Source organism: Bos indicus, chromosome 28, assembly GCF_029378745.1.
Source record: "Bos indicus isolate NIAB-ARS_2022 breed Sahiwal x Tharparkar chromosome 28, NIAB-ARS_B.indTharparkar_mat_pri_1.0, whole genome shotgun sequence".
Classification (NCBI taxonomy): domain Eukaryota; kingdom Metazoa; phylum Chordata; class Mammalia; order Artiodactyla; family Bovidae; genus Bos; species Bos indicus.
This window is the reverse complement of record NC_091787.1, coordinates 22833806-22848232: the sequence shown is the minus strand read 5'-3', so window position 1 is coordinate 22848232 and position 14427 is coordinate 22833806. Positions and strand designations below refer to the sequence as shown.

Genomic DNA, 14427 nt, shown 5'->3' with positions numbered 1-14427 from the left:
TACTACAAGCAAGCAGGCCAGAGGGGATTGGCAACTGTGATATTATGGTTTGGAATAAGAAATATGTATCAGTCAGTCTCTCCCATCAGGAAGCTTCCATAACCCTCTTATCCTTCTCCATCAGAGGGTAGACAGACTGAAAACCACAATCACAGAAGACTAACCAATCTGATCACATGGACCACAGCCTGTCTAACTCAATGAAACTATGAGTCATGCTGTGTAGGGCCACCCAAGACAGCTGGGTCTGGTGGAGAGTTCTGACAAATCATGGTCCACTGGAGAAGGGAATGGCAACCACTTCAGTATCCTTGCCTTGGGAACCCCATGAACAGTAGGAAAAGGCAAAAAAATAGAACACTGAAAGATGAAGGCCCCAGGTTGGTAGGTGCCCAATATGCTACTGGAGATCAGTGGAGAAATAACTCCAGAAAGAATGAAGAAATGGAGCTAAAGCAAAAACAACACCAAGTTGTGGATGTAACTGGGGATGGAAGTAAAGTCCAATGCTGTAAAAGACAATATTCTATAGGAACCTGAAACATTAGGTCCATGAATCAAGGAAAATTGGAAGTGGTCAAACGGGAGATGACAGCAGTGAACATTGACATGCTAGGAATCAGCGAACTAAAATGGACTGGAATGGGTGAATTTAACTCACGTAATCATTATATCTACTACTGTGGACAAGAATCCCTTAGAAGAAATGGAGTAGCCATCATAATTAACAAAAGAGTCTGAAATGCAGTTCAGTTCAGTTCAGTCGCTCAGGTGTGTCCGACTCTTTGTGACCCCATGAATGGCAGCATGCCAGGCCTCCCTGTCCATCACCAACTCCCAGAGTTCACTCAGACTCACGTCCATCGAGTCAGTGATGCCATCCAGCCATCTCATCTTCTGTTGTCCCCTTCTCCTCCTGCCCCCAATCCCTCCCAGCATCAGAGTCTTTTCCAATGAGTCAACTCTTCGCATGAAGTGGCCAAAGTACTGGAGTTTCAGTTTTAGCACCATTCCTTCCAAAGAATATCCAGGGCTAATCTCCTTTAGCATGGACTGGTTGGCTCTCCTTTCAGTCCAAGGGACTCTCAAGAGTCTTCTTCAACACCACAGTTCAAAAGCATCAATTTTTCAGCGCTCAGCTTTCTTCACAGTCCAACTCTCACATCCATACATGACCACAGGAAAAACCATAGCCTTGACTAGACGGACTTTTGTTGGCAAAGTAATGTCTCTGCGATACTTGGATGCAATCTCAAAAACGACAGAATGACCTCTGTTCGTTTCCAACGCAAACCATTCAGTATCACAGTAATCCAAGTCTATGCCCTGACCAATAATGCTGTGAAAGCTGAAGTTGAATCATTCTATGAAGACCTACAAGACCTTCTAGAACTAACACTCAAAAAAGATGTCATTTTCATTATAGGGGACTGAAATACAAAAGTAGGAAGTCAAGAAATACCTGGAGTAACAGGCAAATTTCCCCTTGGAGTACAGAATGAAGCAGGGCAAAGGCTAATAGAGTTGTGCCAAAAGAAGGCACAGGTCATAACAAACACCCTCTTCCAATAACACAAGGGAAGACTCTACACATGGACATCACCAGATGGTCAATACCAAAATCAGATTGATTGTATTCTTTGCAGCCAAAGATGGAGAAGCTCTATACAGTCAGCAAAAACAAGACCAGAAGCTGACTGTGGCTCAGATCATGAACTCCTTATTGGTAAATTCAGATTTAAATTGAGGAAAGTAGGGAAAACCACTAGACCATTCAGGTATGACCTAAATTATATCCCTTATGACTATACAGTGGAAGTGAAAATAGATTCAAGAGATTAGGTCTGATAGACAGAGTGCCTGAAGAACTTATGACTAAAGTTCATGACACTGTACAGGAGGTAGTGATCCAGACCATCCCTAGGAAAAAGAAATGCAAGACAGCCAATGGTTGTCTGAGGAGGCTTTGCAAACAACTATGAGAAGAAGAGAAGCAAAAGGCAAAGGAGAAAAGGAAAGATATACCCATTTAAATGCAGAGTTCCAAAGAATAGCAAGGAGAGATAAGAAAGCCTTTCTCAGTGATCAGTGCAAAGAAATAGAGGAAAACAATAGAATGGGAAAGACTAGAGATCTCTTCAAGATTTAGAGATAACAAGGGAAGTTTTCATGTAGAGATGGGCCAATAAAGGACAGAAAGTATATGGAGCTAAGGAGCAGAAGTTGTTAGGAAGAGGTGGAAAAAATATATAGAAGAACTATACAAAAAAGATCTTCATGACCCAGATAATCATGATGGTGTGATCACTCAACTAGAGCCAGACATCCTGGAATGCGAAATCAAGTCTGCCTTAGAAAGCATCACTAGGAACTAGGCTAGTGGAGGTGATGGAATTCCAGTTGAGCTATTTCAAATCCTAAAAGATGATGCTGTTAAAGTGCTGCACTCAATATAGCAGCAAATTTGGAAAACTCAGCAGTGGCCACAGGACTTGAAAAGGTCAGTTTTCATTCCAATCCCAAAGAAAGGCAATGCCAATGATGCTCAAACTACTGCACAATTGCGCACATCTCACATGCCAGCAAAGTAAAGCTCAAAATTCTCCAAGTCAGGCTTCAATAGTACCTGAACCATGAACTTCCAGATGTTCAAGCTGGATTGAATAAAGGCAGAGGAACCAGAGATCAAATTGCCAAAATCCTTTGGGTCATCAAAGAAGCAAGATATTTCCAGAAAAACATCTATTTCTGCTTTATTGACTATGCCAAAGCCTTTGACTGTGTAGAACACAACATTCGGTGGAAAATTTTTCAAGAGATGGCAATACCAGACCATCTGCTGCTGCTGCTGCTGCTAAGTCGCTTCAGTCCTGTCCAACTCTGTGCGACCCCGTAGACAGCAGCCCACCAGGCTCCCTCGTCTCTGGGATTCTCCAGGCAAGAACACTGGAGTGGGTTGCCATTTTCTTCTCCAATGCATGAAAGTGAAAAGTGAAAGTGAAGTTGCTCAGTCATGTCCGACTCTAGCGACCTCATGAACTGCAGCCTACCAGGCTCCTCCGTTCATGGGATTTTCTAGGCAAAAGTACTGGAGTGGGGTGCCATTGCCTTCTCCAACCAGACCATCTACCTGCCTCTATGAAATCAGTCCAGGAAGCAACAGTTAGAACTGGACATGGAACAACAGACTGGTCAAATCAGGAAAGGAATACATCAAGGCTGTATATTGTCACCCTGCTTATTTAACATATGAAGAGTACATCATGCAAAATGCCGAGCTGGATGAAACACAAGCTGAAATCAAGATTTCTGGGAGAAATATCAATAACCTCAGATATGCAGACACCACCCTTATGGCAGAAAGTGAAGAACTAAATAGTCTCTTGATAAAAGTGAAAGAAAAGAGTGAAAAAGTTGGCTTAAAACTCAATATTCAGAAAACTAAAATCATGGCATCTGGTCCCATCACTTCATGGCAAATAGGTGGGGAAACAGTGGAAACAGTGACAGACTTTATTTTGGGGGGCTTCAAAATCACTGCAGATGGTGACTGCAGCCATGAAATTAAAAGACCTCACTCCTTTAAGAAAAGTTATGACCAACCTAGACAGACAAAGGTCCATTTAGTCAAAGTTATGGTTTTCCCAGTAGTCAAGTATGGATGTGAGAGTTGGACTGTATAAAAACCTGAGTGCCAAAGAATCGATGTTTTTGAACTGTGGTGTTGGTGAAGACTCTTTAGAGTCCTTTGGACAGCAAGAAGGTCCAACCAGTCCATCCTAAAGGAAATCAATCCTGAATATTCATTGAATGGACTGATGCTGAATCTGAAACTCCAGTATTTTGCCCAACTGATGTGAAGAACCACCTCATTGGAAAAGACCCTGATTCTGAGAAAGATTGAAGGCAGGAGGAGAAGGGGACGATAGAGGATTAGATGGTTGGATGTCATCACCAACTGACTGTGTATGAGTTTGAGTGAACTCCAGGAGTTGGTGATGGACAGGGATGTGGTGTACTGTAGTCCATGGGGTCACAAAGAGTTGGACAGGACTGAGAGACTGAGCTGACTGATTTGGTATTTTCCTATTTCTGGCACAAAGCTCCTAAAACCCTTGGAATGCACTAAGTGATAAGAGCAATAAAGGTGTCTTTAGTATGTTAATGAAGTGATTTTGAGGAACCCCCCCCAAGGATGGAGGCTGAATGACAGGGCAACCAACCATGTGATTAGAAGGTTTCAATTCCTCCTCTTTACTTCTGGGAAGGGTAAAAGGGCTGGAGGCTGAATTGATTTCCAGTGGCCAATGATTTAATCAATTGAGCCTATGAAATAGAGCCTCCATAAAATCCCCAAATGATGGGGTTTAGAGAGCTTCCAGGTTGGTGAACCCTTGGAAATTTGGGGAAAGTGACGTGCATGGAGAGGGCATGGAAACTCTGTGTCTTTCTCTATCCTTACTCTCTGCTTCTCTTCCATCTGGCCATTCCTGAGTTACAAAAGTTACATCTAGTCAGTAAAATGTTTCTCTGAGTTTTTTGAGCTACTCTAGTAAATTAATCATGCCTGAAAAGGAGGTTGTGGGAACCTCTGATTTATAGCCAGTTGGTCAGAAATACATGTAACATCCTCAACTTGGATGGGTGTCTGAAGTCTGAGGAGGGGGTCATGGGAACCTTTAGTTTGTAGCAGTTATTCAGAAGCACAGCTAAAAATCTTGGCTTATGATTGGTGTCTGTAGTAGGGATGGAAAGTTGTAGTCTTGTGAGACTAAACCCTTAACCTGTGGAATCCGATGCTCTCTCCAGATATGTGTGTGTGTGTGTGTGTGTGTGTGTGTGTGTGTTAGTCACTCAGTCGTGTCCGACTCTTTGTGACTCCATGGGCTGTAGCACTCCTATATGCCAGGCTCTTCTGTCCATGGAATTCTCCAGGCAAGAATATTGGAGTGAATTGTCATTCCCTTCTCCAGGGCATCTTCTGGACCTAGGGATTGAACCCAGGTCTCCTTTGCAGACAGATTCTTTACTGTCAGAGCCACCTGGTTAGAACACATCTCCAAGTAGATAGTGTTGGAATTGATTTAAATTCCAGATCACCCAGTTGGTGTACAGAGAGTTGCTAGTTAGTGTGGAAAAGCCTACACACACAAACACATATACAGACCCAAGTGAAATTGGGTCTAGAAACCCGAAAGAGCAGTCTTGGTCAAGGTTTTAATATGCTCACTGGCACAGAGGCTTGAAAAATTATGGCAGGTTTGGAAAATTATAAAATAAATATAACAAGCATAAAAGGCATGCAGAGGAATAGTAGACATCAAGTCTTAGAAGTTCACTGGGGACCATATTCTTTGATAGTTTGGATTTTATGCTTTGCACAGTAAGAGGAAGGTGTGACTCTGCAAAGAAATAGCTTTATGAATGCCTGTCTTTTGTAGCCTATCTGCAGAAAATCGGCAAGTCCAGAGAGGAGAGAGAAAGTGAGAAAGTTAACAATATGTTCTGGAAAATACTGAGGCCTTTTTTGTTGTTTTCTGTGCATGTTTTGAAGTAATAGAGGCTTAAAATATTTTGGGTGGGTATTCATTTAATAAAGACAGAAACCATTCTTTTAATATCCTTTTAAATTCTTAGAAATATCATTGCCCATGCTTGTTGATATTCCACATGTTTACTCAGCTCCACTCATTAGTTTTGTCTGGGAGAATTAATCATTTTATAGGAAAAAGAAAACCACATTGTTGTACTATACTAATAACTCCCTGCTTTCTGCATGCACTAATCATGCAAAGAAGGAAGGAGAGAAAGAGGTCTGGAGCTACTCTTTAGAGTGAGCAAGTTTCTCTGGGATTCATTTTCTTCAAGTCAATCAATCTTTGTAAAGCCCTCTTTATATACGAGTCTTTTCACAGTTGTAGTGAGGTTGCTGCTTTACAATATAAAATTTATATATTTCACAGTTTTCATCATTTCCTAATTTATAAGATTTCTATAGTTGTATTAAATAGCTTACATCAATGAATATTAGTTGAATGGAATGCTGTAGTTTTATCTGTCTCTATATTTAGTATAGTTTCATAATCTGCATAGTGTTGCTTTTATTAGAATTGTGTTCCATAGTTATACATTTTATTTTGCTTTAATATAGAATTTTCCCTTAATTTCCATTTATAAACCATTCAAATCTAAAATCTAATCTATTGGAATCAGAATCTAAAATCAGTTGCAATCTATAAGAATTGCTGATAAAAATGCAAAGTTTTTATTTTACAAGTTGTGCTATTTTAAAAAGGTATAAGCAGAATTGTCTGTATTTTTTCTTCTTAGTTGTCAATGCCCTTCATTCCCAATGTGTACCTTGTGTGCAACCAGAAATTAACATGATTTACAGTAGTGTCGCTAGCGGGAAGGAATGCTCCTGTCAGTGCAGGAGACTTAAGAGACATGAGTTCAGTTCCTGGGTTGGGAAGATCCCCTGGAGGAGGGCATGGCAACCCACTCTAATATTCTTGCCTGGAGAATCCCATGGACAGAGGAGCCTGGCAAGCTACATTCCATAGAGTCACACAGAATTGGACAAAATTGAAGTGACATAGCACGCACAGTATGCTAGATTTGTGTGATTAAAAAAAACAAAATGAAACAAACCCACTAAACTAATTTGATCTGTTTACTTACAGAGAGCCATATCTTAGAAGATGTCAACAAATGTATCATAGCCCTGAGAGACCAGGATGCTGATAATCTAGACCGAGCTGCAGGTGCTATCCGAGGACGGGCAGCAAGAGTCGCTCACATCGTCACAGGTGAAATGGACAGTTATGAGCCAGGGGCTTACACAGAAGGTGTGATGAGAAACGTGAACTTTCTGACAAGCACTGGTAAGTCTCTGTCCTTAATAACAGTGGCTCTCTTCCTAATAGTTGCATCTACATAGCTACCAAATATTCTTACATATGGAAAGAAAATCTCAGTCTGTGCAGTTTGCTTTGAAATAGATTGCTGTTATCTGATAGGTGCTTAAATCCTGCGGTCATGTGATTTTAAATTTATCTCTGGGGAGTAAATATATTCATCAGAGAAAAAGAACTTTTTATAAATATATGCATTCTATAAATTACTCACAGACTTTAGCCATATATGAATGTTTATTAATGCTAGAGCTATTTGGAGATATAATTAGGCCAGATGTGATAAGTATGCTATAATTCCCAAGCCCTCTTTTAGCTGTACAATTGGTACCCCAGGTTTTTGTTTACTTTGGTTAAGCAGAGCAAACTTGTCCTATGTCTTCAGAGAAATGCTTTCTGCCTTATTTCCCAGTCTCTGCAAAACACTCTTTTGTTCTTTCACATGATCTTTGATTACTTAAGAAATATGGATCCAAGATTTCATTTTGGTTGGGGCACCCAAGTTAATATTTTCTGAAATCAGCAAGTAAATGCTTAGTTTCTGAATCACACATTAAACGGCATTCTTATTTTAACAATGTTAAGAAACTTACAGAAAATTCAAAGAAGCATTTGAATTCATATGAATTCAGAAACAATGGGTACAATTTGAATGAGGACAACCAACTATTTTTATGTCATGATGGCAATGGCACCCCACTCCAGTACTCTTGCTTGGAAAATCCCATGGATGGAGGAGCCTGGTAGGCTGCAGTCCATGGGGTCGTGAAGAGTCGTACACGACTGAGTGACTTCACTTCCACTTTTCACTTTCATGCATTGGAGAAGGAAATGGCAACCCACTCCAGTGTTCTTGCCTGGAGAATCCCAGGGACAGGGGAGCCTGGTGGGCTGCTGTCTATGGGGTTGCACAGAGTCGGACACGACTGAAGCGACTTAGCAGCAGCAGCAGGCAGTAGTTTTACTTGCAAAAAATCCCTTCAATTCAGTTCAGTTCAGTTCAGTCATTCAGTCGTGTCCGACTCTTTGCGACCCCATGAATCGCAGCACGCCAGGCCTCCCTGTCCATTACAAACTCCCGGAGTTCACTCAGACTCAAGTCCGTTGAGTCAGTGATGCCATCCAGCCATCTCATCCTCTGTCGTCCCCTTCTCCTCCTGCCCTCAATCCCTCCCAGCATCAGAGTCTTTGCCAATGAGTCACCCCTTCTCATGAGGTGGCTAAAGGATCTGTGAAAACTTCAGGTTGAATTTTTTTTTTTTTTTATTAATTACTTCATAGCATGAGGTGATCATGGACCCATGATTCCTAAAATATTTGAAATTCTTTACTTAAATCATTGATTCTACCTAGAGAATTGTTCTTCATGTTAAATATAGGGTGTATTAAATTTGGATGTACATACTTATTTTGTGAAAGCGGTAGAAGGAATTGAAGATGGGTGATTTGGGAAAAGAGGAAGCTGCTCCTTGGAATTACTTAAAAAACATAAGCTTTTCTTAACCTTCACTAGGGATAGTTCTGAAGAACTGTTCCACAAGGTAAGCTTAGTAAAGCCTGTAGGAAACTGATGATTAGTGTTGCTCTTTTTCTAGCATGTTGATACAGAAATCATTAATGAATCTTGATGGATAGTTTTCTCATTAAGTCTTTGAAAATATTTCTAAAGCAATAAAACACTTAAGATATACTAAGGAAAGAGGAAGGCAGTGTTTTTGCAACTCTTGATAATGATATTTCTAATACTAATTCCTCAAAAGCCCCTGGTGTCACAAATAGGGTACACAGTAGTTGCTTTATCAATGAGGTGTGCTTAAGGATATAATTGTGTTAGAGTAGTTTGGCATCTCTTCCCTAAAATTAAATTTAACTGGTTCTTTCTTATTGGTCAAAATCAAGTGCAGCATTATATGATTTTTTTTCTACCTTCTGGGAATAGAATTGTAAGTAAAAAGAAGAATGCATCAGTGGTTCCCCTTTCAGTCAAGTGAAAAATACCATATAAGAAATTAATTAGATAAAGTCTACCAAGATTGTGCCTACATCTTGCTTCTGTTTTGTAATCATATTGATAATGTGTTGTGAACACATTCTAATACCACAATGCCTGTCTGAGGTACTAAATTTATAGTTTCATTATCCACAGTGTAGAGTCCATATCTGCATATGCAAAGAAGTGGAAGTGAAATTCTAAAGTGTCCAGAGTGTGAAATGCGTTGTGGGAACACTCATTCATAATCAATTTTTATCATTTGAAATCAGAAAATAAAAATGGAACAAGGTTATTTACACATTTAATTATATTTTTTCAATACCTCTATGATTTATAATGACCTTACAAGGTAACTAACCAACATGGCAGCATTATCATTCAGTAATAAGAGTGAGAAATCCTTTTTTCTCTAATTAGTTGTGTGTAACTTTAATTGAAATTCTCCAGGTAAATTATGTCCTGTGCCCCAAATACAAAAATATAGAATAATCCTGTTATTCTGTGTAAGTCATATCTTCTTATTAACATAACAATATAGTTTATGACTTTCCAATTTTGTCATTTTAGTTTTTAAGATAAGTTTTGGCTTATCTTAAAAAGCTTCGCATTTTGGTTTTATATGTCTAATTTCAAACTTTTCTGAAAACAGCATTCCTTGAAATTTATCAAAAGCATGCCTCACTAAAGGGAATTCTGAGCAATAAATTAGATGAAAATGCTAATTAGATCAGTTTGATCTTAACTAAAGCTGAAATATGTGAGGATTTTCTCTCCCAGAGGGATATTGTCTATGAAAAATACTTCCAACTATTCTATCCTCCACAATTAACAGAAGATGTTCATCTTTGTTCACATCTGCTCATAACTTGGGCTTATTATTTATAAATAATCATCAAATTAAATAATTTGAAATGTCACGTTTTATGTTATGAAACCTTAAGAGTTCATCTTTTAGTGAGTGAATGGCCTGCTTTTCTCTTTCTTTCCCTTTTTATACAGTTTTCAGATCTTAACACTTTCTTCTGAAAATAACTTAGTAAGGAGCTATTGTGAATTGTTTTTATTACTGAGACTTTCTTATCTTTGCACACTCTGCCTTTAAAGTACTCACATCTATGATGAAACCTAAGCCATACTTATCTAAATCACAAAACATGTTTTTGGAACATTGCACCTTTGCTTTAATCAGACTTTGTGGCTCATTAGCACATTTTCAAGATCTGATGCTCTTCTAAATGTTTTCTCAGCATTAGGAAGCCTTGTTACATTTCAGGAATTTGCATTGTTCATAAAATCTAGCAGTGGGTTTTCAGTGAAACAGAGGCAACATCTGGAAGCTGCATTTCATTCAGACAGAGGCGGAATATTGTAATTTCCAAGAGAAATATTTTATTCTACCCAATTCTGCCCTGTTACTAAGCTCCTCTACCTGTCAGGAATTCCTGAGAGGGGAGAGAGAGTATGAGCTTTTTTGTTAAGTAACAAGCCTTCTGGATTGCAGTGTGAAAGCTTAGAAGTTATGTTTTTAACATCAATTTCAATTCTTTCACATTGGGTTGGGGAAAAACCTAAACCAAGAGTGAATTAACATAATTTTTTGTGAGTGACTTATGAACTATCAATTCAAAAACTGACTAGACCCAAAGCATCTCTTGCAAACACTCAAACCCCAGCTGATTTCCAAGTCAGCCAGGCTCATGGACTAAGACACAACAGGCACACAAGTGAACCTGACCAAGACATCACGGTGGCATCCAACACTGGCACCGCAGAGTGCTGGTGGATAGAGTCACTTATCAAGCACTCCTGCAGGCCCAACTTGAATCCTTTCCCTGTTAGAATGGAGAAGAGTCTTATAGCTGCAGTTTTCCTTCCTAAAGGCAAATGAGACAGTTGAAAAGAAGTCAGAGCCGATAAATATTTCCAAATTTTTGTTGTACATTTTACTTGTTACCAGTTTAAACAACAGATAGACTTCTAAGATGAATTTATCTAGAAAAAACATTTTAAAACCTTTAATAGCAGTCAGTAATTCTTATCAATTCCTTTTCCTTTAATAGTTTTCATATACAAAAAAAACCTGCATTGTGTGAAATGGCAACCCACTGCAGTGTTCTTGCCTGGAGAATCCCAGGGATGGGAGAGCCTGGTGGGCTGCCCTCTATGGGGTCGCACAGAGTCGTACACGACTGAAGCAACTTAGCAGCAGCAGCAGTTAAAACATGCTACTTTCCTTATGTTGCATCTATGTTCTGTAACCTTAAATGGCCATTGAATATAATGCAAAAGCTTTAGTTCCAGCAGTCTTTACCCTCTATAGTTCAGCAGAGTTTAAAAAGCAATGGGCCACATACTAGATGTGACCCAGGGAATTCTTATGTGTCTAAGTAGGTTTTGACCAACAAAATTTTGTTTTCTAGTTTATATATATATATATATATATATATATATATATATATATATGTATATATATGTATTCTATTATATATATTCTAATTCACACACGCACACACACACACACATATTTATATATGTATGTATGTATATGTCCTCCCTGGTAGCCCCGTTGGTAGAGAATCTACCTGCAACACAGGAGACCACCTGCCAGTGCAAGAGATGCGGGAACAGTCCCTGGGTCAGGAAGAGTCCCTGGAGATGGAAATGGCTACCCACTCCAGTATTCTTGCCTGGGAAATCCCAAAGACAGAGGATCCTAGAGGGCTACAGACCCTGGGGTCTCAAAAGTTCTATACAACTTATATATATATATATAGTTCCAATTTAATGACACATTGTAACAAATGGGAGGGTCTGGCAACATTAGAGCACAGTTTACTATAGGAATGATAATGGCTCTAGATAATGGCTAGAGCCTAGTGGTGTCTTTCTTTTGGTTGAACCTGAGCCATAGTATCCTTTACTATCTTTCATCATATACTCAGATTGCTTTGCTCACTTAATTTGTCTGCCTGAATTTTTCAGGCGATGAGTTTACCTAAACATGAATTTCTATCTTTCCTCTTCCTGTTGCTGCTGCTGCTAAGTTGCTTCAGTCGTGTCCGACTCTGTGCGACCCCATAGATGGCAGCCCACTAGGCTCTCCCATCCCTGGGATTCTCCAGGCAAGAACACTGGAGTGGGTTGCCATTTCATACAATGCAGGTTTTTTTGTATATGAAAACTATTAAAGGAAAAGGAATTGATAAGAATTACTGACTGCTATTAAGGGTTTTAAAATGTTTTTCCAGATAAATTCGTCTTAGAAGTCTATCTGCGACCCTATAGAGGGCAGCCCACTAGGCTCTCCCATCCCTGAGATTCTCCAGGCAAGAACACTGGAGTGGGTTGCCATTTCCTTCTCCAATGCATTAAAATGAAAAGTGAAAGCAAAGTCACTCAGTCGTATCCAACTCTTAGCGACCCCATGGACTGCAGCCTACCAGGCTCCTCTGTCCATGGGATTTTCCAGGCAAGAACACTGGAGTGGGTTGCCATTGCCTTCTCCATTTACGTTGGCCCAAAATCACCTTGTACTCTAAATTGGTGCTTTCACAATCACATGGGCATGCCAAGATTATTTCTGCATTTAGATCTTGTTCATGCCATACCTGTCATTTTGAATATCCATACCCCTTATTTATCATGTTAAATTTTATCTTCTTTTAAGAAACAGCTCATACCTCCATGTCCCCTAGAATTTTTTTTTTACTTCTTCTGAAAAAAGTGCTGGTCTTGATCTCATGTGCTGTAGATTTTAAAGGACTTGCCACTCAGTTCCATTGTTCCAGTCAGCCATATGTTATGAACTCTTCAGATATATTCATATAGAAATGACTTTTCTCTCCAAACAAAACTTAAACTATAGGAGAAAAGAAAACTTGTGTCATTTCTCTATGCATCTCTTCCAGAGCCTACTATATAGTCTCTTGCAGGTGCTAGATTAAAACAAAATAGAACAAAAAACCTCTTGAAATGAACCTATATGCTTATGCTAATTCTGTTCTAGCAGTGAAACACTTTTTTTCTCCTCTGTCGCCCCTCAAAACTTATAATTATTCTGTGTAACTTTCTCAAATACCACCACCTTTGCACAGGAGCTTCTCATTCCCTTTCAGTTAGAATTAATTGCTCCATTATCTGTGTTACCATGGATGAGCCTGTCCTCTAGTCAATGCTTATTTCACGTTGCCTTGTATCATAATCAGCCATTTACATACAAGTTGCTCCCACTAGATTGTAACATCCTTAAAGGCAGGTACCACACTATTTATTTTTATATTTCCCTATTGGAAATATAAAAACATCCAAGTTCTTCTCCCAATGTGAAATTTAAAATTCACTACAGGTTGATATACTGTGATACATTCTACTACAGTTAAGCAAGGGAACAAGTTATCTCAATTTGTGGGAAAAAGCAACACTCAAAAGCAGTGGACTTTGTCAAAGGCTGGGGCAGAGAAAAGATCAGGGAAGTGATTGATTACTGTCCAGAGTCAGATATTAGGTCTTTTCAGAGAACCTGGGGTCAGATTCTTAAAAGATTCTTTACCAAGCTTTTGTGAGAAGGCGATGGCACCCCACTCCAGTATTCTTGCCTGGAGAATCCCATGGACAGAGGACCCTGGTGGGCTGCAGTTCATGGGGTCCCACAGAGTCAAACATGACTGAGTGACTTCACTTTCACTTTTCACTTTCATGCATTGGAGAAGCAAATGGCAACCCACTCCAGTGTTCTTGCCTGGAGAATCCCAGGGACCGGGGAGCCTGGTGGGCTTCTGTCTATGGGATCACACAAAGTCGGACGCGACTGAAGTGACTTAGCAGCAGCAGCAGCAGCAGCAAGCTTTTGAACAAGGGATCATGACGTTTGTGTACTCAATTACTTACCAAAACCATCCTTGAACTGCATCGGTTGAAAGATCCCTCTGAACCTAATTTCACTAATAGTTCCAGCAAATCCCTGTAAAGGGTAGCCGCCGGGCCTTCAAATTCAGAAACATTTGTGGGCAAAGTCCTTCCCACAGTAGCAGTCTGAGACAGGTCTCTGAATACAAGCGCTTCTGTTGCTGCAGGATTTTGAAGTAAGATTGTGAATTGAAGAAAGCAGCCTCTAGAGCTTCTGACTGAAAAAGCTGTTTTCTTTCCAAAGAGACTTGACTTTGAATAGAACCCAGGTCTAGTGGAAAAGGCTGAGGGTACTTCCTTATCTTGCCATTTTAAGTTATTGGAAATATAAACTTGTAAAAAAAAAAGTGCCAAAAAACTGAAATCTCCTATGTGTACTGGGTAATGCAAAGGCTAGTTTGACCTTTTTGATACAGTTAGATACTAAGAAAGGTATGTGGCATAATCTAAAGTGTCACTGTTAGTAACAGCCTTATTAATAAAAATAATACGTTCTGACACATTGGAGAAATTTTATTGTCAAGGAAGGAAATGATGTAGAGGACTTAAGGGTAGATTTCTGAAAATCATTAAGAAGGGCTGACACATTCCCAAATCTGGAAAATATAAAATAGG

General features: G+C 39.5%; 1 protein-coding gene across 8 annotated transcripts in view; it reads left to right on the top strand.

Annotated features, from left to right (window-relative positions):
* The window catches only part of CTNNA3 (catenin alpha 3), a 1976430-nt gene that overhangs the window by 1464655 nt on the left and 497348 nt on the right, over positions 1 to 14427 (top strand). For all 8 annotated transcript variants that reach the window (XM_070781776.1, XM_070781778.1, XM_070781775.1 and 5 more), the window contains one exon: positions 6684 to 6884. In XM_070781776.1, the coding sequence (XP_070637877.1) occupies positions 6684 to 6884 (201 nt within the window). The remainder of the gene's footprint in view (positions 1 to 6683; positions 6885 to 14427) is intronic.